Source organism: Leiobunum rupestre, chromosome 1 (assembly GCF_980474605.1).
Source record: "Leiobunum rupestre chromosome 1, qqLeiRupe1.1.hap1, whole genome shotgun sequence".
NCBI classification, from domain to species: domain Eukaryota; kingdom Metazoa; phylum Arthropoda; class Arachnida; order Opiliones; family Sclerosomatidae; genus Leiobunum; species Leiobunum rupestre.
Window position 1 is genome coordinate 48,642,111 of NC_143384.1, and position 26,633 is coordinate 48,668,743.

At 39.7% G+C, this 26,633-nt stretch overlaps 2 protein-coding genes across 3 annotated transcripts; one reads left to right on the top strand and one right to left on the bottom strand.

Moving 5' to 3' along the window:
• Positions 1 to 1,537: 1,537 nt before the first annotated feature.
• LOC149963138 (uncharacterized) lies at positions 1,538 to 17,219 on the top strand. Of its 2 annotated transcripts, XM_090180396.1 has the most exons (9): positions 1,538 to 2,213; positions 5,395 to 5,666; positions 7,286 to 7,585; positions 10,809 to 10,867; positions 10,926 to 11,706; positions 13,550 to 13,892; positions 15,856 to 16,006; positions 16,740 to 16,949; positions 17,134 to 17,219. In XM_090180396.1, the coding sequence occupies exons 2-8, from the start codon at positions 5,406 to 5,408 to the stop codon at positions 16,942 to 16,944; spliced, it is 2,100 nt and encodes a 699-aa protein (XP_090036522.1). In that variant the 5' UTR covers positions 1,538 to 2,213; positions 5,395 to 5,405; the 3' UTR covers positions 16,945 to 16,949; positions 17,134 to 17,219. The 2 variants fall into 2 exon arrangements, with proteins under 2 accessions (XP_090036522.1, XP_090036521.1); XM_090180395.1 differs by lacking the exon at positions 17,134 to 17,219 and having other exon boundaries at positions 16,740 to 17,011.
• A 3,911-nt stretch (positions 17,220 to 21,130) lies between these two features.
• Positions 21,131 to 26,515, bottom strand: LOC149963139 (uncharacterized). Its single transcript, XM_090164720.1, has 2 exons — positions 22,198 to 26,515; positions 21,131 to 21,720 (listed from the first exon to the last, which is right to left on the bottom strand). The coding sequence occupies exons 1-2, from the start codon at positions 26,513 to 26,515 to the stop codon at positions 21,131 to 21,133; spliced, it is 4,908 nt and encodes a 1,635-aa protein (XP_090020846.1).
• Between the last annotated feature and the right edge of the window lie 118 nt (positions 26,516 to 26,633).

Below are 26,633 nucleotides of genomic sequence, written 5' to 3' on the forward strand. Positions count from 1 at the left end.
CAACCATGTATAGATCTCCTATGATACTGGCGCCATCACGTTCAGAAAAGGCTGAGATTTTAAACCCACAGTGGCGTCACCGCATACAGTCGTCTGCCTAAAATTTCGCGTCCATAAATATTTTGAGTCCGTTGGATAAGAGCAATTATGGGTAAGAAAAAGGCGAAAGTTGAGCGTGAAATTAGTTTTAGTTTATCTAAAATAAATTAAGCGAGTGAAGAATTAACCAAAATGGTTAGCCCTTGATAAGGAGGAAGAAATTTTAAAATCACAAATGCTCAAACATCTATTATTTTGGTTTACGTTTGTTAAGTTGTTAACAGAAGTGAATGTGAAACTCAATTTTGACGTTTGACTGTGATACTTATCAATTTATTATTTTGACTGAATTGAAAATAATATTTTAAAAATTCAAACAGAATTCCTAGCTGTAGCCAAAGATATAAAAATTATTCAACATGACTTCAAATGATGCTAAGCCTAGGTCTGATAAGTTACGTAAATGAACTAATGATAGATTCTTAAAATTATCACAAGAGGTGGAAAGAATGGCTTTCAAAAGATTCACTTTTGAACTAGTCATATTGGTAGAAACGGATATTTTAAAAGCACTTTTTAAACCATAATTAATGTAACACTTAGGGAGTCTAAAAACCAAACGCAAAACGCAAAATTAACTCACTGTAACTCAAGAGCGCGAGCGGGATTTTTCGCGTCATTTCCTTTCACCTCCGATGGGGTGGCGGAGTGGTTAGCACTTTCGCCTAGCAGCAAGAGGAGCTGGGTTCAATCCCTATAGCTAAGTGTTTGTATAGAAGGCTTCGTATTACGGGAGTTTCGGAAATTATCCGTTAACTTCGCCGAAGCAGCGCTGCTGTCGCAAAAACCATTTGCTGGTCAGGTTTTATTTATATATCCTGGTACGAACTACTATTATTAATCCAAGTTGTGGCACTGTGTGAAAACTAGGGACTACTCCTTCTGCGTTGAGTTTGCACGTTCTCTTCCCACTGGTTTAAGGGGATTTTCCCCCGAGCTCTTCAGTTTCCGCTTCCATAAAAACTTGTTGAGGTTAACGGTAATAGTTGGTGTAGGGAGCTGTTGGCTAGCGTGGCATGCAGTGCTTGCCACCACCCTCCTACGCGTTGTAACCCGGCTTTAAGAGTCGCTTGATGACGTAGGCCTAAGGTGGTGCCTTGGGTATTAGCCTAGCTGATTATTATTCGTTTAAATAGTCGTTATGCCGTAAATCGGCAGAAAGTCCAGCCTTTTTTTAATAATGATGGTACCAATAACCTACTGTTTTATATTCATGGTTGAATATGAATAAATTCATGGTTATACACATTTTTAATCTCGTCATTTAACGGGGTTTAGCAAATATTTTAAAATGTGTTTAACATTCTATTGTAACTATACGGTTCTCTTTAGCAGTCGAAGTGAAAGCCCGCTTAACCTTTTTTAAAGAATTGAATTTCGCGAACGTCTAGAACTCTAGATCAGCGGTTCCCAATTTGTTTTTGCTATGGAACCCTAAATTATCCAGCTAATTCTGGTGGAATCTCAACTCATTTTTTTTCTTATCTTAAAAGACTTGACACAAACAAAGATGGCCGCGCTGCAAATTCTCGGAACCCCTGTGGACATTCCACGGAACCCCTTTTGGGAACCGCTGGTCTAGATACCCACCACGTTGTCGTTCAAACATCAAGAGCGCCGTGCTTAACTTCTTTAGTATAAAACCCTCTTCTGAACTTTTACGTAGTCTGACCCGCCCCCCTTTAAGGATTTCATGGCAACGCCACTGAAAATATTAACTGTTATACGTATAGGGACTTGGCAGTACTACGTCACAGTTTTTTTCAATAGTTTTTATCGTGGGGAGAAATATGTTACCACAATGGCGGCCATGGAGTGCCAAGTTTCTATTGTTAACTGTGGTCTTCGGTAACATTGATTTTGCGTGTAGCTTCCCTAAAGGATGTATCTGCAAGTTGACGTTCATCGAGATTGGGTTGGTTAGTGCCTAACGGTTTCCCTGGCAGCAGTAGTCCCCCCCCCTTCCATCACCATGGCAACGTTTGTTTGCTGGACCTAGCTGAAGGGGGATTGCGAGCGGAGGTTGGATGCGGCTGCTCAGAACGCGTACGGTCGTTGTTCGAATTTTAGCTTTTAAAAACGTTTATTGAACAGAATCAAGTTCATTAATTAAAGTAAGTAATATTAGGAAACTATATATGTCTATATGGAATGTCTAAGAATGACCTTGGACCACCACCCTCCTACGCATTATAACCCGGCCACCTGAATTAAAGGCTTCAAAAGTCGCTTGATGACTTAGGCCTAAGGTGGTGCCTTGGGTATTAGCCTAGCTGATTATTATTATTTTATTATAATTACTGGACTCGAAACCTAAGCAAAATCCCCGGTTCCACAATTTGCATCGCCCGTCAGCGCTCCTACCGAGAGAATCGCGAAATATTTCTATCCAAATACAAACACGTGCGTAAAAATGTTGGATGTCCCGCATTCCGTCGTCTGCTCTCCTTTTTTAATAGAAGTGAGGCTTTTGGAATTTTAATAGGCCTTAGATTATTTAGTAATAATTATATTGGAATAAAAATTAAAGGGTAATGATTAAATTAATTTAAATAGGAAGTTCGCTTTAATGTTTTGCATATATAGTTAACTTCATAATTTGTGCCCACCACCTCGCATTTTTAATCACAGTTAGGTACGTTTAGTTGGTTGAGTAAAGTATTTGAAATATAATATTGTTTTAAACTTAATAACATTAGTAGATTACCTTCAACAGGTTTCCAAAAGCATTTGGAAGGTATATCCATTATATTTTATGAATTTCCTACATAACAAAAATACTTACATTTATTATATCATTCCCGAAATTGTAATAAAGGTGTAAGCTTTGACGACAGGGACGAGCTAAGAACGCTAGGCCTAACGTAGTCCGCTAATAATTGGCCCGTGTTTAGTATTTTGATAGAAATCTTTCCTATACACTTGACACTGCCGTAAAAGCCCCAAGCGTGCCATTTGGTTTCGGGTCTAGTAATTATTCGTCCAAGGAATAATCCTAATGATTATCAACGGATAAGTGCTCTATTTAAACCATCTAAATACGGTATTTTACCCGGAACTAGATTAGTTTCGTGAAGAACATGACAAATTCTCTTCAGTGTGAGAACTACTCGGGATTTAGTAAAGAAAGTATGAACTAAATCGAAAAATCATCTGCTAACACGGATTACGACTTGAATTTAACGTAACTAGCGCCAACCATAGCTTCTGTTAAACCTGATGTCAGAAATGTGAAATTCGGCCGATAACACAGATTTAATTTTCTCGTGCTCCAATTTTTACCCCCTGAACAGGAATCTATACCTCTACTTGGAATGCTTATCGCGGCAGATTTTCGTCTCGATGTGGCTGACGGGTTTTTTGACGTCACTATGTTAACTTAACAAACAACAACGTGAGAGGGGAGCGCGCGCAGACGGGATTTTTTCTCTCGTAGGCGGGGCCAAAGCCGTCAGAGTGATCTTACCGTACGCGATACGCCAGGATAAGCATTCCAAGTAGAGGTATGAATTCTTGACCTGAGCTTGACGATTTCTTGAGGAGAGACAGCGTGTGCAGCTTGACCGACGGCTCAGGCTGTTCTTGAATAAGATATACATTATGAGCATCAATAAAAGCAGTAAGGTATGATATCCAGAATTGTCCAAGCGGTCACTCAAGTTCAAGTTGTCACAGCGGCCAATCAAGTGGTCACTCAACCAAACATCGAGTACAGGATTAGAGGGGTGGGAATTCGCTCTGTTCTCATGTTGATAACTATGGGTACGTTCAGTAACGCGAATCTGGGAAAAATTGGTTTTTACTTGATGTTTGCCTGATGACCGCTCATCGTCATAGTGACGTAGGAAGTTACTGAACGGTGTTATTTTAGTCAGCGCTGTATTAAAGATGGCGGCTATAAATGTTAACACCGACGCGTTTGACGTCAAGTCATCAAAAAAACCTTCTCGCCGAGATGGTTTTTTTGATGAGCATCGGATGCCTATCGTGACGTCAAATCGGAAACGTGAAAAATCGTACAGTAACAAAATGTTGGAATCGATTACTCAGCGATGTTTTTGATGAGCGTTACTGAACGTACCCTATGAAAGTTCAAACACTAAATGAATTTGAAAGAACGTGTGACGTCAAACATTCGACGTAGTTGAAGCCCCGCCCATTTCTCCAGCCGCTTTCGAAAGCACGGTTCCATTGTAACCTTAGACATTCCTGTGAATATTTATTATGTAATAGACCGGTTAAGCTATCCCTCTCAAACGTGTAGAGCGAACTTGTTGTAGTGTAGCATATGTAACATCATTACACTTTGTATGATATAAAAGTATTTTCATTAATGAAACCTTGTTTAGCGGATAAGACGATAATTGGCTTCACTTCCATCTCCGTGACGAAAAATGCGTCATCAACTTTATGGAAAGGAAGTTAGAGAGTTGAAATTGGGCATATAGTATTTCTAGAGCCACAATTTGTATTTGCTGTAGCAGGGGTCTCGAGAAACACTTTCTTGAAATCCTGTATCGACTCTCACATCATTAGTCGGTGGCGTCACCTATCTTTCAAAGAAAATATATTTTTTTAAATATCATCTGCCTATACTATACCTTATAGCCAGTATTGCTCTAGTAGAATTCCAGTGTCTTACCATTGCCCCCCATTAGACGCTGCCTTAGAGGAACGGCGTCCATCTTGTATAAATTTATCGTTAATATCTCACCACTTGCTTGCGGTAGATGACGCCACCGGCTGTTTCGATTCGCACGTGATTTCAAGAAAGTTCCACCTAGGAGCAACAAACACAGCACCCCACACAAGGAGAACGCAACCCGTCAAAAGTCGTGGATTTTCTTGTGTACGTTTTTCATTGGCTAGACGCTTTAGCGCCTGCTGCCGTCGGAAGGGGAAAATTCGGAAATTGCCTTCCCCCCGCCCGTAAAACGTTCAGCGTAAAGGCCCGTGACGCTCGTCCAATGAAATTCGTACACAACCCTTCGTTAGCGTGTTTAAAGGCTAGCTGCGTTCTCCTTGTGTTTGTTGCTCCTAGGTTCCACCAGCCATCAACCATGTATCAACGCATCAAATACATATTTTAGCTCTAGAAGTACTATATTCCCGACTCAATGGTTGACAATCTGTTCCTCGCGATCATGAGATTTTGTTACCATAGTAACGTTTTCTATTGCACAAGGATTATAAGACACGCTTACAAGTTCCCTCTACACGTTTTCTTAAGGGTGGCTTAGAAGGTCTAATTCTTGTTTAGTAATACATACTAAATTTCTGTTATTATCCGTAAAGGATTAGGAACAATGCGAAGGAAAGCTTGTGTTTACAAAACGTGCAAGAGTGATTCTCGGTACAACCACAAACCTCACATGAACGGCGTGGTGTTCTTCCCTTTCCCGAAACCGAAACGGAATTGGGAGAAATGCAAAAGGTGGATAGACTGGCTGGGTAGAGAGGACTACCCCATCGAAAGAGTCGGCGGTGATACGTACGTGTGCTCCAAACATTTCATCTCGGGCAACGGTCCTACCAAAGAGTATCCTGATCCTGTACATAATCAGAAGGTGAGAAACACGTCATTTCGCTCGCGGGTATGGCTCGTGTTCGTCGCCATGGTAACGCGTATAGGTCGGCCATGACGTTAAGACGCTTATGGCGGTCACGTGATTATTTCGCGGGATCGTGTGGCGTTTTAAGGCGGGGCTGAGTTATGTATGCCTACCATGCTACGAGCAAGCTCCCAGAGTGCAGATTTCAATGAATTTTAAATTAATATCCCCAATTTTCAAAACACTTTATACTCTCTTTAAAGGCGTTGTTTAACAGCTGATGTTGAAAGATACTACACTTTGATCTTAGTAAAATTATGACTGAACATTAATAAATTAAAGGTCAGATAATAGTTTGAATTTTGAAGGTGGAGCTAAATAGTAACGTGATGGGAGGGGAGGAGCTCCTTGAAATTCGTTCAAATTTTTCAAACATTCCTGTGGCCATTTTAATAGGCCTTTCCATAAAATAAGCTTGCTGAACTTGTTCTTATCTAGCTCATTCGTCACGAAATATGTAGAAGTTCAGTTCAGTTTACACTTAAAAACAGGGTGCGGAGTAGAATTTACACTTATGTCCAGGGCTTTTCGAAGTGAAACGTCATTGATACGTAACCCGTGACGCAGCAGCAACGTCAAAAACCAGAAGGCCAATAGAAAGGTCTTTTAGCCGTTACACTGCACATACAACCACGTAGCGGCCAACGTTAGAAGCGTATAAAGTGCTGAATTTTTTTGCTAATCAGATGCTTTTTAAAGTTTTTTTTTTGTAAAACACAAAGCGTCTGTTAAACAGACAAAAATCCAGCATTTTATGAGCTCACGGGCGGACCGTTAAATTTGGGGCCCCGGGATTAACACTGTTTGCTACCTATACAATAGACTCTTCAATGAAACATCTTCAAGGAAATCGTCAAGAAGTAATATATCCGAGAGCCAGGACCTGCAAGCTACTGTTTATTTGGTGCTTGTTGAAATAATGGAAACGTTTCACATGCAAACAGAACGTCGTGTTTTTGTTAAGCCTGAATGTGTCAAAAAAAAGCTACCCGGTTTAAAAGGAAACACTTGTTGCATACCGAACAGTTGAAAGGTTTCCATTATTTCAATAAGCACTATATAAACAGTAACTTGCAGGTCCTGGCTCTCGGAAACATAAACATTACTTCTTGGCAATTTACTTGAAGATGTTTTATTGAAGCGTCTATTAAGTTATTAACTCAAGTTTGGCTGTATCAGATTCATTTTGCAAGGTAAATTAAATATTTTAAATTTTCTTAAATTTTTAAATTGAAAGGGCCACACCGGCGTTTGAATTTGACCTGTTTCAAGCGCTATAGTTTCCAGAATAGGATCTGCTACCTTCTGCTAAATTTAGGCCAAATTTTTCAAACGCCGGTGTGGTCCTTTAATTTTTTTTTTTTTTTTGAACGGGGCCCGGGCTGCAGTCCATAAAGACCATGCCTAAGGCTAGCACTTGATGAGCTTCTCGCGTTTACCACTATCGCGTGTTTGCTCGGCCTCCTGCGCATTTCGACCCGTTTTAAAAGTATTGAAAGGGCGTGCTTTTGGGTATTAACCTAGCTGATAAATATTATTATTATTATTTATGATCTGATTATGTTCAATTTTAGGAACTGGTGTCAATACTTCGCACAGCTGGAGTCGTTAGAGATCAATTTCAATGCTTACAACCAAATAACATAAAAGTACCAATAGATGGAGATACTTCTAGTTCTAGTGGCCAAGTGTCTTCTGAGACTAAGCGAAACGCTACTATTCAAGACATCGTTCCTCATACCAATAGTAGGAACGTTTCTAAGAAATCTACGACTAGGGTTACCTTTCCTGGAAACTTGATGCGACTGCCAATGCGGATAATCTACAACGAACCATGGCCAAATGTAATTGAAGAACGTACCAACTCCATCATGGTAATTCTAATTTTAGGTGCCTTTCTATGATGTTACAAGTGGCTCTTTGGTTTTAACGTAGCCCTTAGGTCACTGTCACTTACTTTACCAGTCTACAAGCTCGTTTAAAAATTTATTCGGGTGCCAAGGCTCTCCTACGCATGGTAACCCGGCCACCTGATCTAAATGCGTTAACAGTCGCTCGATGACTTGGACCTAAGGTGGTGCCTTGGGTATTGGCCTAGCTGAATATTATTATTATTTTGTGGGCAGTCTAGTAGTTCCCAAAAGAAAAACCACTCCCCCTTTCGGGAATCATGGAAAACCAAGGCTACAGAGGCGTCTTCGTATTATCCGTTCAACGGAATGAGCTCGATTGTATCACAAGTAACATAATTGCAATAAGTATGACACTTTCTATTGTTTCAATGCCATTTTTCTAACACTTTCGCCCAGCTACGAATTGGAATTGCACCTAGAGCATAGCGCCGATTTGATTTGGGTAGGCGGCGGCGTGTGGTCAAAATTTATCGGCGGTGGCAGCGCGCCGAAAAGAAAATATCGGCGACAGTGGCGTTTGATCGGCGGCGCCAGGCTCTACTTGCAACCGAAAGGGTTATGTTATCGTCCTTGGGTATATTTCGCTTTGGACTAATCTAGACACTAGGTGGCTCTGTGCTGACCTAACCTTTTGATTGTGCAAATCAGTTCGGTTATAATTTTTTCTAATTCTCATGCTTATTGGTATATGTCACTTATGATTGAAGCTCTGCGTTGTGACGTAAGAGTGAAATTTTATATTCCTATTTTGTCTTTACTTTATTGAAATATCTATTCGATTGTTAAATAAAGTTATTATAATCCATACGTGTATTGTTTATTTGGATCACTATAAAAGTTTTGATATTGAAGCAGCAGTTGACACTGTTTGCCCGGTGACTACGATAAAAGATACTGATGAAAATATTCAAGAAGTAACAGAAACCAAAGCCGAAGACGTCAAATAAGTCAAGTTCAAGTTTATTTACAATTTCCCTTGGTTTTTACAACGGTTGTAGGGCTAAGTCTTTTGGTTGATATGTGAGCCCTTTTTGCTTGTTATATATCATTTCTTTACAAATTATAAATTATTAACAACAACTTTGATAACAATTTTAAATAAATTAACAATTAGAGCGGAATAAATATAAAAAGAAAAACATAGTAAATAAACAAGAAAAATTATCATAAAATACAATGTAATAATATAACAGTTAAAAATTACGAAAATTAAAACATTTACAAAAGAAATGAGTTAAACGCAAAATCCAAGAAACCATATATAAGAAGAAACCATATAAGAATAAGTATACCGAAACTTGTGGCTTATGTGATACGGGTTTATTGTTTTTATAATTTTAGGTATCTTTAATTAGTATAGCCTTGAGGTCCCGTTTAAAAATATGGTACTTTTTAGTCTATTTTGTATGTTAAAGGCCTAGGTTTTCTTCTGCCTGTTTTCCTTTAAGTTTTCTTCCCGCCGCGCAAATATCCTGGTGGTAGGCCAACCGCATAACACGTTGGCCTACCACCAGGATATTTGCGCCGCGGGAAGAAAATCTAGGCCTTTAAGAAGTTTAGCAGTGTTACCCCACTATAATAGATGGAGGTTTGAAATTCACTACCTTCTCGCACGAGTCACCGCAATGTGGGCTGCAACAAATTGCCGGAATGTGATTGGTCCGATCTGTTATCACGAGATACGGAATGGGACGAACAACTCTTATTTTACCCATCATTATTCAAACGCAGATGTGGGCCTTTAAAAGTCAATTCTTAATTATCTTCCGATTTTTCACGTTGAAACCCACCGCTACCGCGTGATCACGGTGATGGTCTCATTGGCTCCAGAAAACCACCTATTCCCGATTATATTTTTTGGGCGTTGGAACATTTTCCAAAATCCCGTAAAAAAATTTTGTAAAACTTTTCCACTTGTTTCGTTAAAAATGCTACAATTAAATTCCATTATTTTCTTAAAATCCATACAATTCCCTAAATAAAAATTCAAAATTAAAAAAAAATACAAAATCTTAGACAGTTCTACCAAAGATTTTACATGGAAAATCCTTAAATGAAAATCATGGATTTTTAGAAATCCAATATCCTAGACCGTCCCTTCCAAATGATAATTCAGTTTTTTTAAATCCGAAATTTCCTTTAATAGACCATTCTATAAAGGACTATACTTATGTGATTATTTACTTTTGTTTGGCCCGATTTTTCATGAACCAGGGAGGCTCATGAAATAATTCTCTAGCAAACCTAGTTGTCCGGATAAATAGTGGATTTTTTTATCCAAATCCTACTAATTTTTCCGTTATAGTGTTATACAAACCATTATAAATAGAACTATATCTCATTGATTTTGTAAATAGTTCAGTTATGGACTTACTATATTTTGAAATATACTATCTTAATGTAGGCTACCTTAGTAATATTCTGAAAATCGACTTTATGGTCGACTTTACAGAATACTAATCGAATAAAAATGAGCATCAGCCGAATTTTCAAAACCAAAGAATAAATAAGTTTGCAAGTTCTACAAAAGTAGCGCTATGTTGTCTTTGTGAAAGTGTTTCGCCTGTTTAGCTAGGAATTTATAAAAAGGTCTATTTCAAAAACTTAACATGGATAATCCCTAAATAAAAAAACCAGGATTTAAAAAAAAAACACAAATTCCCTAAACACAATCCATAGACATTTTTCGCGTACATTCTTTATTAATACAGAGGTAAAATAGAGGTTAGAGGGCAAAGTCATTAAGCAACTTATAGCCCTAGCTTAGCTAGTTAGCTAATCTATGGGAAATGCTACTTAGTCTTCTATGGTGAATCTCGAATAAAAAAGTATAAAGTATTATCAAAAATGTATTTATTTTTACTTTGTGTAGGTTTCGAGAAAAAGCTTAAAAGTGCACGTTTGGACGCGTAAAACTTTATCACTAGTATATAAGTTAAAAGTTAACGACTGATACTTTATGATAAAATATTTAAATTTTTGTTTTTAACTTTTATAAACATAGTCAACAATGTTTACTTATATGACTTAAACTCTAGAATATAACACGCGGGTACATCGACTTGTAGGTTTCGAAAGGCTTATACCTTCACGGTTAGACGTGAGAAGCTTAAACTCTATCGCGGAATTTACTTGTACGGTACAGTGTTTTAACAGTTTTAACAGTTTGTTTTAAATCCTTTAGCTATATGGCATCCGAGTCCGGGATAAATTCGCCCAGAAAATCGGAACGGACCAAATCAAGTTTGAAGTTAAATAATCATTGCGTGGTTCCTTGGTTTAAGAACAAATATATTACTAGGAGCCAGAGCCAAAATTTATGCAGTACTGTAGATACATCAACGAAAAAGGATTCGACGGTAGTTGAGTCGAAGGACACTAAAGAGACATGGACGGAAAAGGTTCCAACTGTGCCAAAAGTAGTGAAAGACACTGTAGATAAGTCTACAGTTAAGGATTCGACGGTAGTTCAGTCGAAGGACACTCTAGAGACATTGACGGAAAAGGTTCCAACTGTGCCAGTAGTTGTGAAGAAAGACAATATAGATACATCAACGAAAAAAGCTTCAATAGTAGTTGTAAAGAAGTACACTGCGGAGACATCAACGAATAATCCTTCAATGGTAGTTGTAGCGAACGACACTGTAGAGACATCAGCGAAACCGGGCAGATCGAAATTAGACAAGAAATTACGCAACATCATCTACCGTTGCGTTTATAAGGGTTGTAAGAACAACAATATCAATAGGAGTCTGTATCCGAAACTCGTCTTCCATAACTTTCCCAGAAGCGAACCGCTGAGAAGCCAGTGGGTTAAAAATATTGGTTTTGAAAACGGGAAAATTGTTTCAAGCAGCAAAGTTTGCTCCGTTCACTTCGCTCCCGAAAGCTACGAACACAACAATCGATGTTTCAATGAATTAACGCCGCACTTGTACGGACAAAAGTTCCTGAAACGAAACGCAGCGCCCCTGGTGGCGAAGAAAGAAAACGTTGGTCCATCGACTCCAATTAAAATGGCGGACAACACCATTCAAGATTTGAATTTCTTCATTACAACTCACCAAAACGAGTTACTGCATGTAAGATGAAGCCCTACTGTTCATTTTTATAAGGGCTTACACCAGCTTAGCGTCATGGCTGTTCGTACATTTCGTCCGAGTTTAAAGAGATGGCGCCACTGCAAATTTTAAACAGACCGACGATTGTTATAGTCATGAGTTCGTCAAGCTAGAAATATTCAATTTTTAATCTATCGGATAGACCTCCAGGGGTGTTGAAATGGGTGATCTTTAGTAAATGCTGATCTTGACCCTCCAAATGTTGACCTCGAAAATATGTTAAATATCTACTATAATTAGCCGATCTTGACCTTGAAAGTGGCTATCTCGACCTTATAAATGCCATCTTCACCTTGATACTGGTGAAATCGACCTTAATTTTTTTTTAAACTTAGGCGCCCCTGAGATGACGTGTCGCGTATACCAACGCGACACGTCATACATAAAATTTTAAAATATGTAAATCAAAATGGAGTCACACTTGGCTGGTTTTTGAGTAAATCCTAAAGGTCTCTTGATCAAATCAAATATGTAAATCGAAATGGAGTCACACTTGGCTGGTTTTTGAGTAAATCCTAAAGGTCTCTTGATCAAATCAAATATGTAAATCGAAATGGAGTCACACTTGGCTGGTTTTTGAGTAAATCCTAAAGGTCTCTTGATCAAATCAAATATGTAAATCGAAATGGAGTCACACTTGGCTGGTTTTTGAGTAAATCCTAAAGGTCTCTTGATCAAATCAAATATGTAAATCGAAATGGAGTCACATTGGGCTCGTTTTTGAGTAAATCCTAAAGGTTTGTTGATCAAATCAAATATTTAAATCGAAATGGAGTCACACTTGGCTGGTTTTTGAGTAAATCCTAAAGGTCTCTTGATCAAATCAAATATGTAAATCGAAATGGAGTCACACTTGGCTGGTTTTTGAGTAAATCCTAAAGGTCTCTTGATCAAATCAAATATGTAAATCGAAATGGAGTCACATTGGGCTCGTTTTTGAGTAAATCCTAAAGGTCTCTTGATCAAATCAAATATGTAAATCGAAAAGGAGTCACACATAGCTGGTTTCTGAGTAAAATAACAGATGACGCTTCGGACGCAAACATTTACATGACGTAGGGCGTTGGCATGGGTTAAGGCAGTTGCGTACTTCTATCTTGAGAAACTCCTGGTATGGTAGAGTTTCGTAGCCATGACCGTAGCTGGTAACGGCCAGTTTACCTCTAGCATTGCAGGAATTGACGAAAGACGTAGGGTGGAAATACCCTATTCGCCAATTTCCTCCAAAATAGTTGGTCCACTCAACATTTTCCACCTTCAAACATTTCACCGTTAATGGGGTGCCAGAACTAGCGGTACTCTAAGTAGACCAAAACGACCGATGGAATAAATACTTGTTGTCAAGACCAACAATTCGGTGCTCGCAGGCATACGTCGTTTAGCTAAGCCCCACCTTAAAACAGTCGTCATGACACTTCGACGTCACAGATTACGAGGCTAAACACCATACGATCCTGCTTGTCAAAGAATCACTTGACCACCATTGGCGACTTTATACAATGGCCGACATAAAGTCGTTACCATGGCAATGAAAATAGGAAATTTCTACGGGCAAGCCACGATTTGAATTAATAGACAGATTAAGCTACCCCTCTAAAACGTGAACGGGGGAACTTGTGCAGGCTGTACAGGATAAAGCTACGTGCTACAATCTGTTACAAGTTTCATCTACACGTTTTCGAGCGGTAGCTTCTTCTGTCTATTATTAATTCTAATATTAATAATAGTGTGATATTTCATAGATTATCAAGTCAATAATCTAAATAGGTTTTAAAATTTAATTTTAATATTTTGGTTTTCAAAGGAGTCGTTTGTGCAGAAATCTACCCGAGTCGAATCCTTCGAACCGGAGACTATATATATTTGCAATACGAGTATAACACCAGTGACCATAATAACACCAGAGACAACAGAGACACCAGTGACCACAATAACATCAGAGACACGAGTGACAACAGAAACGCCAGTGACCACAGCAACAAATACATTAGTGCCACGTACGGCCAGAAAAACGTTTTCATCCACAGGGAAGAAAAGACCATTAGTCACAATTACAAAAGTAGCTGCGATAAATGAACTGACAACAGAATCTCAAACTGAACTGCCCACAATTATCGCACCCTGGCCCAAACGACTGTGCCATACAGGTAAATTAATTTTTAATTGTGGGTTGGTGATGAGAATTTCATACTACGGTGGTAGTTTTCTCCAAGTTTGCTCAGTGAGCAGGGGTTGTCACAGTACCTGGAAGCAAGGACAGTAGATACAGGGACGAGAAAGCAGGGGGGAAAATCCGATTTTAAACGTCTTCATATTCACGGTGAGTTAGATGTAAACAAACCGCGGCCATTGTTAAGACGTGGTTCACCATGGACAGTATTATTGTAGTTAGTTTTTACCATTTTGATGTTAAATTAAAAATAAAACTACGAACGTAAATAAAAAAATGCCCATTTGTTTTGAAAACTTAAGCCTCGCCAAGAACCGCTAAAATTAGGTGACCGCCATGTTTTTTATTTACAACTAACTCGCCTTGCGTTTAGGTCGTTTTAGGTTATATATTCCAACAGAGGCCGCCAATACACTCTCTCGTCACTGTATCTACTGTCCTTGCTGGAAGACCTTTAAAATTGCATCTAAATGTCACGGAATTTTAAAATTTCTGTCCCAGGTTTAACAGACGCTAGGGATAGTTACGCTAAAAACAAGCCGCAGCGTGTTTAAACAGACGGTTTTTCGATTTAGTTCAGAAGAAAAAAGTCAGGGATAAGACATTGGGTTTAGCTTTCTTTCCATTTTTTATAGCTTGTATTAAAAAAATTATTATTTAGGTTTTTAGGTATTTCAAACCGTTTTTATTGATATGCTGGAAATATTTTGCTTGTAAATTGGTCCGGGAAAATTATGTTAGACGGTCAGGGAATTTTGAAATGGAAAATATGTGGCAACCCTGATTGAGTGCAAAGGCGTAGCGAGGGGATGCGGGGGGGGGGGAATTGGCCCCGGGCGCTGATGGCAAAGTATTGCGTGTAAAATGGATTTGTTGGATTATATATTAAACTCATTTTTGTTGAATCTTGAAAAGTACACTTTGTTTTTAAATAAAACAAAATAATGTGGTTTTCCAGAGTGGGGGGTGCCAATTTGGGTGTTTGGCCCCGGGCGCGAAATATCCTCGCTACGCCACTGATTGTGTGGTATGGTAAGCTTCTATGGACGTTTCACCCTAACGGTCAATCCATAGCAACTCTCCTAGCGGTAAAATCGTGAAATTTGATGACCTACCAGCGACCTCCGATTTTATACTGTCTTTAATATTTAGCACCGTATCCTACTTAATATTAATTATACCAGAAGTTTCAATACATCTCTTACAATAGAAGTATCCATGTTGGCCATTCAAATGAAACATTTATCTGCATTACAGCTTAAAATTCTGTTTAGTACTTCCCTTAAAGATGTAAAAAGTAAAAATTACATTGCGTAGAGATGTTTCGCTATTGATAAAGTATATTTTCCCTTTGAAATAGTAATAGAAAATCCATATATGACGTGCACTATTTTTTGTTCCCAAAGCAGTGTTTTGAAATCTATGTAATGTAAATTATGCAACATGTTATTATATATATTTATATACTTGTATGTGTAGAATCTGAAAATATGCACCATTTTGTGGTTTTTTACGGCAAATTATCTACGATAATATTCTGAAATGTCTCGCAGCCACCTGCACTCTTTTAACGAAAAGCCATTTTAAAACGCCATATTTTGATCAAATTTGGTGAATTATATTAAATTTTCAACAATTGTATTTATTAGAAACTTTACAAATTTTAAAGTAACGTCTAGGACAATCTTACACATATATTGCAAAAATAATTTCTTTAAAATTCCGTAAAGAAATCATTATAGTAACAGATTACATTTCATAGATATTTCATTTTGTCCCCAAAAAGTCTATTTTAAAAATCTGGGCAAACATGTTGTGTAAATCAACGGGAGCCTGCTTAGGAACATGTTTCAAGCGAATAACACTAGCAAGATAGGTAGAAAGATATATGTTATATACGTCTGATAATATTAATGTTAAAATTAATATTTTCGATATAGGAATTCAAGCAGTACCAGCGACTGAGGACAAAGGAACTCAAACAATTGGGAATCAAATATTGGGTTTGCCACTGACGGAAAACGATGACAACAGTAATAATAAAGACAAAGAAAGTGCTCCGGCTCCAGTAGTTGCCAATTATCAGGACAGGTTAGTAAATACAATTTTTTTATTCAATGATTTAAATCAGTGTACGTCTTTTACAAATTTGTTTGTTCAGCTGTTCTAAATTATAGAAAAAACGTATTTAAAGTTTAATTTCGGGTGAGGTCTTAAAACTGGGCACCCTCTTTTTGACGTTAAAGGCACTTACGTTACGGCTCTGAATCTAGCTATCCAAACATTTTTTCTCAAACTAAATACATTTCCTAAAATAATTACTTAATTGATTTTCGCCCCACCCCCCCTAATAGTGTCGAGGGGAAATTCGTCCATGATGCCTGTGGATTGCCTCAACAGTCCTTTTTTCTAAGTATAAATGAAAGCATCCTTGGTAATGCACCTGAGTGCAGATTTGATTCTGTCAAATGGGAATTTGAAATTATAGGGCTACAGAATCGTTTGAGTTTTGAGGGTGGGGCAACACAATCACGTGTTTTGAGAAAGGAAAAAGGAATGTCTGAGACACGTGACGGAAGGGGAGGAGCTACTTGAAATTCGGCCGAATTTGTCAAACGATTCTGTGAACCTTTAAATAATTGCCCGCAGTTGTTTTCAAAAATAAAAATAAAATAAAATACATGGCGTATCCAGGATTTCATTTCGGTCGGGTTTAAACTGTGTACCCTTCTTTAACCCATTTAGCACCCACACTTGATCCATTTTGTGGGTTTTGAACCCACGAAAACCTCTATTAAAAATAAAACGATTTTTTTTTGCTTAGATACTTAAAAATTAGCAGGAACGGCGAAGTGAGCGTTTGTGACAAGAATCTGCTGGTGAACGAAGAGGCACTTCTGAATCTCTTCGAAGACTGCACCCGATGCGTTTCCAAGTGCGTCGTCTCCGCTGTCAAGAAAGGAAGTACCATCAGTGTCTATTCAGTCTGTGCCAACAACCACACCCGTACTTGGACTAATCAGATTTGATCAGCGTATTTGTATGTTTTAATAAGAATGTATTTAATTATAATTAAAGAGAGCTTTTAGGCTGAAAGAGCTTAATTTTAGAGATTGCATTAACACAACGCTAAAAATCGTTTCAACATAGTTTTCATTTTATGTCTGTAACGATTTATTGAAAAACTTAAATCCTAAAATATATATATTTTTTGATAGGTACAAAGTGCTGTCGGCCCGAGGCCTTAGACACCAAACACACAATACGTTACAGGGACACATACTAAGACACAGCTACTAAGAAGAGACTAATCCTAAAATATTAAAAGTGCATATTGACTTACGCAAACACAGCGAGCGAGTTCAATAGATTTATTAATTCTCTTATCATTTTCTGTTTGTACAGAAATTTTATCTCCGCATATTCCATTGTTAGCTAAAAAAGTGAAAAGTGATTAATACCGAAAGCCTAAAGGTCGTAAAACCGGTACAGGTGAATACGATAACCCCTGTTATTCCTTCTTAAACATCTGCGATCATTAAAAACCATTCGAAATGCCTGCTTTACCTAGGAATATTTTGGGTAATGCCTATTTTATCGATTTTTTAGAACTACCCAAAATTAGGGTAAGATTGATAATTATGTCACTCAAAATTTTAGGCAATGGCTATTTTAATGATTTTTAAAACTATTTCAAAATTAACCAAAATTGGATATTATGTTACTTTGGCAAAAATTTAGGGGCAATGCCTATTTTAACGATATTTTATAACTACTAAGAAATTAACAAAAATTAGGGTACGATTGATAATTTTAACTTTTGCAAAGATTTTGTTGTCAAAACCAATTTAGTATTACATTTTAGAACTAATTAAAATTAACCAAAATTAGGGTACTATCGTTAATTATGTCACCTTTTTAAAGATTTTATTGTAAAAACCAATTTTACCACTAAATTTTACCAAAATAATCAGAAATATTTTGGGTAGTGCTCAGTTTTAGAATTAGCCGAAAACGGCAGAACAGTAATGATTTTGAGCAGTGGCGGGTTAACGAGGGGGTTAACTACGTGTTGCCCCTACCTCTGTACCTTTTGGAAAGTTCCGGGCCCTAGGCTTATCTTACTCAGCATGTGGTCAGAATTTATATACCGGTGCTCCAAGCGAATCAAAAAGCCTACTACACCGGTGGTCTCATCAGAATGCCCTACGCCAGCGTCCACAAGCTCAGACCATGGGCCAAATAATGATAAATCCAGGACATGCCTCTGGTACCTTCATACGTACTATATCGGTCGTCCACCAAAAGTAACGGGCGGCCATTTTAGTAGGCGGGGAAAAGGTGCAAATAAAAAAAATTGGGAGCAAAATCAAGCAGAAATTTCCGGTTTCCCGAACGCCATCTTGTGTTGACTAAGTCGAAATTCGGAAATAAGTGGCGGTTGTAATTCGAAAATCCTGCCATATTGGCCCCTCATTTTTAGATTAATGTTAACGATTCTAGGAAAGTATATGTTTAATATTATATAATTATATATATTATACTAATTATGAACCTAGTACGTAAAAAAAGTACTTACATTAATAACCACACTAGATATGATAACTGTGAATAAATATTCCAGGATATTTACTACTGCCCCTAAAGAATTTGCCCCCAAAATGACGTAGGTCCGCTATCGGGCATTTTTCCCAATAGGGGCAATAGTGGTCGGGTGTTAGCGCTATTGGACGGGTTTTTCGCATAGTCATGTCCTGGATTTATCATTATTTGGCCCATGCTCAGACAGGGGACAAATCCAGCATGGGTAGTAGACTAGTAGTACCCTACTACCAAAAGTGACATAATTCATAATGAATGTTACGAGCGAAATACAAGTTGAGAAGGGAGAAGGGAAAGTATGCCTTGGGGAGGGAAGGAAGTTAAAACTAACAAATAACGCCTCGTAGTGAGGAACGGAGGAACTAAGTACCACTGGTCAAAGTTAGTGTATTTTTTTATTTTTGTCGTTCTGTGGAGATGCTATCGCCATCTACCTACGATATAATACCATAGACTAAAAAAAGACCCAGAAAGGCGACAATAAATAGTCTTTTAAGTAGTCGATCTCGAGTCGAGCATTTATTGAACCTTTAGCATACGAAAGTACAGGGATTGTCACACTTTTGGTAATTATGTCACTTTTGCTACTACTGATGGTCTCACCCTCGACGCGAGCTACTCATCCCGACAGAAGTCGCATCAATGGGTGGACCAATTCCCACTTCGCACACAGCAGTGGGATTAAGAGTGGATGCTATAGAAACTCCAGCCGACACCCTACCTACGTAGGTAAGGAGTCAAACCCTTTGGAGAGAGCTCCTAAAGGGGAACGACGGTCACACAGCGGTCCACATAACCCGGCACAGCTGGCACCGGAGATCCCGGTGTGCCCCAAAAGGTCGGAAAACAGGACCACCGTGCCCTCATAAGGAGGCCCGCCTCCCCGCAGCAGGCTACCCAATCCGCCGAGGCGGCCAGTTGGCACGGACCATCTCCATTAGCCTGAGCCGAAACTCACGAGGAGACTACCCGAGGTGATAATCACCGATTTAGTTGAAACTAGGTGGGTATGTAGACCTTATGGTAACATGAAATTTCACCAAGGGAAAAGTTGCAATGGGCATTAGTTTTGCCATGGCAACCTAAAATGTTTTTGACAACACAGTATGTATATTTTCTCATTGAAAATAACATGGGAATCTGAGCATTTCTAAGGGTACCCCCTGTGAAAAATTTAAAAAAAAATTAAAATTTCAAAACCAAAAAATAAAATAGATCAAAATTGACAAATGAAATGAATTTTATGATATTTTGATGAATTTTGCTCAATTTGATCAAAATATGTAAAAATTGATCAAGTTATTTTCAATGGGAAAATATACAGACTGTGTTGTCAAAAACATTTTCGGTTGCCATGGCAAAACTAATGCCCATTGCAACTTTTCCCTTGGTGAAATTTCATGTTACCATAAGGTCTACATACCCACCTAGTTTCAACCAAATCGGTGATTATCACCTCGGGTAGTCTCCTCGTCAGTGTCCAGCCCAAACCTGACCGAAGTCGGAGGTGGAGATAGGACCATTTGATCAGAGCTAACATCTCCCAGTGTGCCACCGCCCTTATGAATTACAAGAGCCGGACCCTGACTCCCCGGTAAAGCCACCAGTTATTGCACACTCTAACCCATTTAGGGCCTATCTTACTCAGCAGTGGGCGTTATTCCTATTTCCCTCTAGCGGCGTTTTTGGGAAGCTTGCGTGAGGAACATGGTGAAGCAGATGCTATTTTAACCTGGTTGCCATGCATCTAAATTATTTTCGATGTTAGATAAATAATTTTGAACAAAAACTATCGCAACCCTATTAAAATAGCCGCTTGAGGGAAATAGGAGTAACTCCTATTTGTTTATCCGCCACTGATCTCTAAATTAATTTCATTTTCAAAATTCTGGGGCTCACTAAGACCTTTGGCGTTGTACGGCAGCGCCACTGGCGGAATTTTTTCGAAGTATGACTTGACCCCATTTCCCCCCTTTCAACAGTGGCACGGTGCAGTTTGACCAGATTCTGCCACCTAGGAGCAACAAACACAGCACGCCACTCGGCCACTAAGGAGAACGCAACCCGTCAAAAGTCGTGGATTTTCCTGTGTACAATTTTCATTGGTTAGACGCTTTAGCGCCTACTGCCGTCGGAAGGGGAAAATGTGGAAATGGTCTTCCCCCCCCCCTCCCCGACCGTAAAACGTTCAGCGTAAAGGCTCGTATAAAATCTCGACTATCAGTACTGAAATATCTAAAGGTTTGTGGAACCGAAAAGAATTCGACTATCAGCAGGACAAAAAAACCAACAACCATCCGGTTTAAAACGAAAAAGACAACAACTTTATTTCAAAAACGTCTAACAGACTTTTTTTACCGTTAGACCCAGCGCGCGTCTCGAAAATCACACAGAAAAAATCCAACGTCAAATCGCGCGCTTAATAAACAAAAAAACCCGAATATTTTTTATACACGTACTTACAAAAAATTTAAAGGCTCGAAACATGTATTTGCAAATGAATTAAAAGGGTTATATACATAAATATACACTGATCAACAATATAGAATACATGAGAAATGTGTTTTAACATATTCCCCCCAGTTGAACTTGACAGTTCAATAGCAAGGTTAATTAAAGTTCTAATTTATGCAGTAGTTGGATTGGTCTACGGAGTCGTGTCCTATTCGCCAATCTCACCATACATGAACGACTGTGTCCATCTCTTCCCGCAAAGGTTTCGTCAACAACTCCCATTCTCCAACATAGCCTTGGTGTCTTGTCTTCGGCAATGATGACGACGTCCCCTTCCTTCAGTGGTTGCGTTGGTTTGTTCGGTGTGCGATGGTGCGCTGATCTCAGCTGAAGTAGATACTCCTTGTTCCATCTGCGCCAGAATCCGTCAATTATGGTCTGGCGATACTTCAATCTACGAGTTAAATCAGATCTGGTAATTGACGCCGCGATATCTCCAGAGAAGCTTCTCGATGGTAAACTCGTTGCTCGATCTCCCAATAAAAAATGCGCGGGGGTGAGTGGCCGTGGCTCACTGGGATCCTCTGATAGCGTTGTGATCGGCCTACTGTTGATAGCCGCTTCGGCTTCCGTGAGAATGGTTTCCAGTTCTTCGTGCGCCAGTTTCGCGCGTCCAAGCACTTTGCGTAGGGCTTTCTTCACCGATGATACGAGCTTTTCCCAAAAACCACCCCACCAGGCGGCTCTGTCTGCGATAAATACCCAACATATTTGATGATTTGCAAAAAATTGTTAAACTTCGGGACTCGCGATGTTCTTAAATAATTCGCTTAATTCGTCTTTCGCGCGTTTGTATGTTTTCGCGTTATCAGACATAATGCGTTTCGGTAGTCCTCTACGCGCTACAAAACGTCTGAAGGCAAGTAGAAAGTTCTCGGTAGTTTGGTTTGAAACCAGTTCCAAATGTACTGCTCGAGTTACTGCGCAAGTAAATAAAGCGATGTAAACTTTCTGGCCGTCGCGGCAGTATAACGGTCCAGCGAAATCCATTCCGCTAACCTCGAATGGCGGAGCTTGTGTAGTGCGTAGTTCCGGTAGGGGTCCCATGATAGCTTGCGACGGCTTTGCGCGAAAGAATTGGCAAATGGTACATGATTTCAGAACATACTGCACGAATCTCCGGTTTTTAATTATCCAAAATCTTTCCCGTATGGCGACTGTCGTACTGGTCATCCCGGCGTGCATTACTTTTTCGTGCGAGTGTTTCACTAAAAGCGTGGTGTAAGGGTGATTCGGTGCGAGAATCCACGGGTTCGTTTCTTCATAGGATAGACCACTTCCATAAATTCTGCTATTTACGCGGATTAGCCCATTTCTGTCCAGTTTAGGATTCAGCGTTCTAATTTTCGAATCTTTGTTGATTGGCAATTGTTTCGTTAGGCGATCCACTTCTTCGGGAAATTGTTCCTTTTGGGTATTTTTAATCCAGTAAGTTTCCGCTTGCTGAATTTCTTCGGCTGTTAGTTCTCCAGTTCGTTTAGCATTGTTTTTGTAGCGGCAGTTATGATTAAAGCGAAATATCCAGGCGGTTACGCGGTGTAAAGTTTTTAGTGTGCGATACATTTTAATATCGATAGGTAAATTGCGTTCTGGTTGATTTAAAACTGCGAGAACCTGAAAAGCGCCGCGTAACTCTTCTCGCGGTTCTTCGGTTACGTCATCATTGGTAGCGATAATTTCTCGGGACACAGGTTCTTCGTGAATAAATTTGGGACCATTCCACCAAAATTCATCTTCTGCTAGATCCTTCAACTTCCGACCTCTTGTTGGGAGATCAGCGGGGTTTTCCGCACTTCTACAATAACGCCAATTCATTGGATCCGACAGTGTTTGGATAGTGCGAACTCTATTTTCAACAAACGGTTTCCATCTTGAAGCCGTTCCTTTTATCCATCCAAGAACAATTTGCGAGTCTGTCCACATAAATATTTTAGTTGGTTTCCTTTCAAATATATTGGTGAGGTTGTTAGTTAGTTCCGCGCCTAATGCTGCTCCCATCAACTCGAGTCTTGGTAGGGAAAGTTTCTTCAACGGGGCTACTCTAGATTTCGACGTGATCAAAGTTGATTTATTTTCTCCATCTACGCTCTTATACCGAAGGTAAACTACGGTCGCGTAGGCTTTCTGTAGTTCGACATTTGCGGTATCCAATTCTTCAACTCCATTGAAATAATACCTTTCGATTTTAATTTCTCTCAAATCTTTTAATTCGGAGCACCATGAATCAAATGTGTCCTTTAAGTCCTCAGGAAGGGTATCGTCCCAACCTATTCCTTTCTCCCAAAGCTGTTGAAAGAGAATTTTCGCTCGAACTACAAACGGTGACAAGAATCCGAGTGGGTCGAAGATCTTCGCGACTGATTTAACTACCCATCGCTTAGTACTAGACCGATTCTTTACAAAATCCAAGAGTTCTTTAATGTCGTAAATAAGTTTGTCTTTCGTACTGTCCCATGAAAGTCCAAGGACCTTTAATTGCGTAAAAATGGCTGGCTCTTCAATTTGCGTTTTTTCGCCGTTGGTTTCGTTTAAAAGTTGTTTTAATTCGGAAGAATTAGATTGCCACTTCCTGAGACACATTCCAGCTTCGCTCATTACTTCCCGCGATTCGACTATCAGCTGATGGGCTTTTTCAACGGTGTCTGCGCCAGACAGAAGGTCATCCACGTATAAGGAATCGTCTAAAATCTTACTGATTTCCAATTTTGTTTCTTTGTATTTTTTCGCGTGCGTTCTTATCGTTGCCGCTAGCAAATACGGACTAGATGTTACGCCAAATGGTACTCGCATAAATCTGTAGGTTCTTAGGCTCATAGTCGTTAGAGGGTTCTCGACATCAACCCACAAAAATCTCAACGCGTCGCGATCTTCCTCTCTCACTTCAATTTGAAGGAACGCTTTGGCAATGTCCCCGGTAAAGGCGACCCTCCGTTCACGAAATCGTATGAGAATGTCATATAAATTAGGGTTCAAATTCGTTCCAACTTCGAGACAGTCGTTCAACGATGCAACTTCGGACGCGTGAGATGAAGCGTCGTAAACAATGCGGGTTTTAGTGGTTGTACTAGTCTCTCTGATTACAGCCCGATGTGGCATGTAATAAATGCGCTTTCCTTTTTTCATCGTAGGTTTCACTTCTTCAATAATTCCATTTTCAAGTTGCTCCTTCATGATGGCGTTGTATTCTTTTAAAATGCGAGGTTCCTCGCGAAGTTTGTACAATAAATTCGACGTGCGTTTTGTGGCGACTGCGTGATTACTCGCGAGACGCGACGTATCTGGTATCCACGGTAATGCGACGGTATAGCGACCGTTTGCGTAGGTCGTAGTGTTTTCAAACGTTTCTAAAATATCCTTTTGAGAATAGGATTCGGCGTCAGTTTTCGAAAGTCCGAATGACTCCAACTCCCAGAATTTGCGAAGCTGAGTCGAAAGCTCTTCGTTTTGTTTATTTTCAGCGGTAACGGTCATAATTGCGACGGTATTAATCCCAATTGCGCGAGAGGCAACTTCTACCGGACCTTGTAACGTCCAACCAAATGTAGTTTCCATTGCGATTAAGAAACTTCCGAAGCGTTCGGATCGACCACTCGCCACTGCCCATAGAAAATCGCCTCCGATTAATACATCAATAGCGTGCGAATTACTAGCTTCGACATTCCCTGATATTTCGTCTGCCAGTAAAAATCCTCGACTTCTAAATTCTTCAGCTAGCTCAGTTCCTGGTACCGAGAAGACCGAACCACAGATTTCGGGGGCTTCGTAAGCTTCGATTTTCACGTTTTGTCTCGGATCGTGACGGTTTTTCAATTGCAAACGTACTCTCCTTCTCTTCACTGTCTCTGGTTTTGCGCTACCGAAACTGTTCAAATTCAGATATTCTTCTCTAACGACCTCAAGTCCAAGCTGTCTCGAAACACTCTCCTTTACAAAGGTAACGTGGCTTCCATTGTCGAGAAGGCAACGCACTACCACTTCCTTTTTATCTCCTGGTTTCTGCGCTAGGGCTAGAGCTGTCTGTAGTAAAACGACTTCGTTTCGACTACCCGTTATTCCAGCTGACATTTGGGCCACTTCTTTAGGTTTAGTTATATCTTGTTGCGACGGTGGTTTGGAATCACTTTGCGTCCGTGATTGTTCCGCGTTATACTCAGCTTGATCACAGAGGCTCGTGTGGTGACGACGGTTGCATTTCCCGCAACCTCTACTGTTTACTCTGCAATCTCTAGCTTGGTGGTTTTCTCTCAAGCATATAAAACAACGTTTCTTGCGAATTAGTACGTTCTTTTTTTCTCGAAGTGATATCTTCTCGCAGTCAGTTGTGGTGTGGTTCGTTTGTTCGCAATAGAGACAGGGTCTAGTTCTAATTCCCATAGTTAAGGCTGCAGCACTAGAAGGGTTGCAATTGTATTTGTTTTCTCGGCGAAAACTGCGATAATGCGAAGGTTGCGAATGTGAAGGTTGCGAATGCGTAGGTTGCGAATGCGTAGGTTGCGAATACATTAGTTTATCTGTTTCAGATGATTTTCCTAAAACTAGGGCTCGTTCTCTGCTTGCGATTTCCTTTTGAAGAAACTTCAGTAAATCTTCAATTTTCAACTGGTCATCCGAATGCTGTCGACTGAAGGCCAACGTAATGTCTTCAGGTAGTCGTTGTGTAATTATGGGGCATAAGAGATTTCCGTAAGACTGATCCATTACTCCAAGAGACTCGAGACTCCGTACTTGCACGCGGCAAGTATCGTACAGTTTTCTAAGGCCAGAAATGTCGTTAGCTCTTCTCACAACTGGGAGATTTAGAAGAGTGTTCATGTGTTCGCTAATAATAATGTCTTTCCGTCCAAATCTCTCTCGTAGTACCGCGATTGCGTTGTCGTAGTTGGCATCAGATAGTGATAAACCTTCGATTGCTCGTAGTGCGGGTCCCTCCAAATACGATAGTAAGTAACTATACTTGTCTGTCTTCGTTATAGCCTCGGAGTTGTGAATGATGTTCTCAAAGTGGGTCCAGAATGATTGCCATTGGCAGATTGTTCCGTTGAAATGACGAATTTCTAACTTGGGTAGTTTGACCGTTGGTGCGATTGGTGCGTTGTTTCTATTCCTACGTGCTCTGTTCCCGAGGATATCATCGTCCGATTCGCTACTATTGGGATCTTCCAAGCGACGTGCTGTACGGGCCTCCCTCCTACGTCTGTCTAGTAAACTTCTCGCTCGTATAGTCATGACTTCCAGTTCATCGATGTATTCTTGGGACGTGGCGAGATCTGCCTCTAACTCGTCTTGGGTTTCAAATAATTGCATTAGATCGGCTTCGTACCCTTTTAGCATTGCTGACTTTTGATCCAACACCCTGACGTATCCTTCGATTTTGTGAACATCGGGCTCGTCTTTATCCAGTTCCGGTTCTAGGAAGTTCTTGATCTTTGTTGCGGCTCTCTTCGTAGCTGTCCTTCTGCTCTTAATGATTGCAAAATCATCCATTTCGTAACCGTTGCGTAGTTTCAGTGAAATGCGGTGTCTTCTCTACAATGCTACCGATATTTAACCTTCTGTATGTACCAGAATTCAGGGGCTTTCCCGGGTTTCGGCACCAAAATAA

Excerpts from the sequence above, each read along its gene's own strand:
- LOC149963138 (XM_090180396.1), top strand. The coding sequence starts at position 5,406 with ATGCGAAGGAAAGCTTGTGTTTACAAAACGTGCAAGAGTGATTCTCGG. Across the intron at positions 10,868-10,925 it reads ATCGGAACGGACCAAATCAA|GAGCCAGAGCCAAAATTTAT; the intron begins GTTTGAAGTTAA and ends ATATATTACTAG. Across the intron at positions 11,707-13,549 it reads ACCAAAACGAGTTACTGCAT|GAGTCGTTTGTGCAGAAATC; the intron begins GTAAGATGAAGC and ends TGGTTTTCAAAG.
- LOC149963139 (XM_090164720.1), bottom strand. The coding sequence starts at position 26,515 with ATGGATGATTTTGCAATCATTAAGAGCAGAAGGACAGCTACGAAGAGA. Across the intron at positions 21,721-22,197 it reads AATGCACGCCGGGATGACCA|ACAGAGCCGCCTGGTGGGGT; the intron begins GTACGACAGTCG and ends TATTTATCGCAG.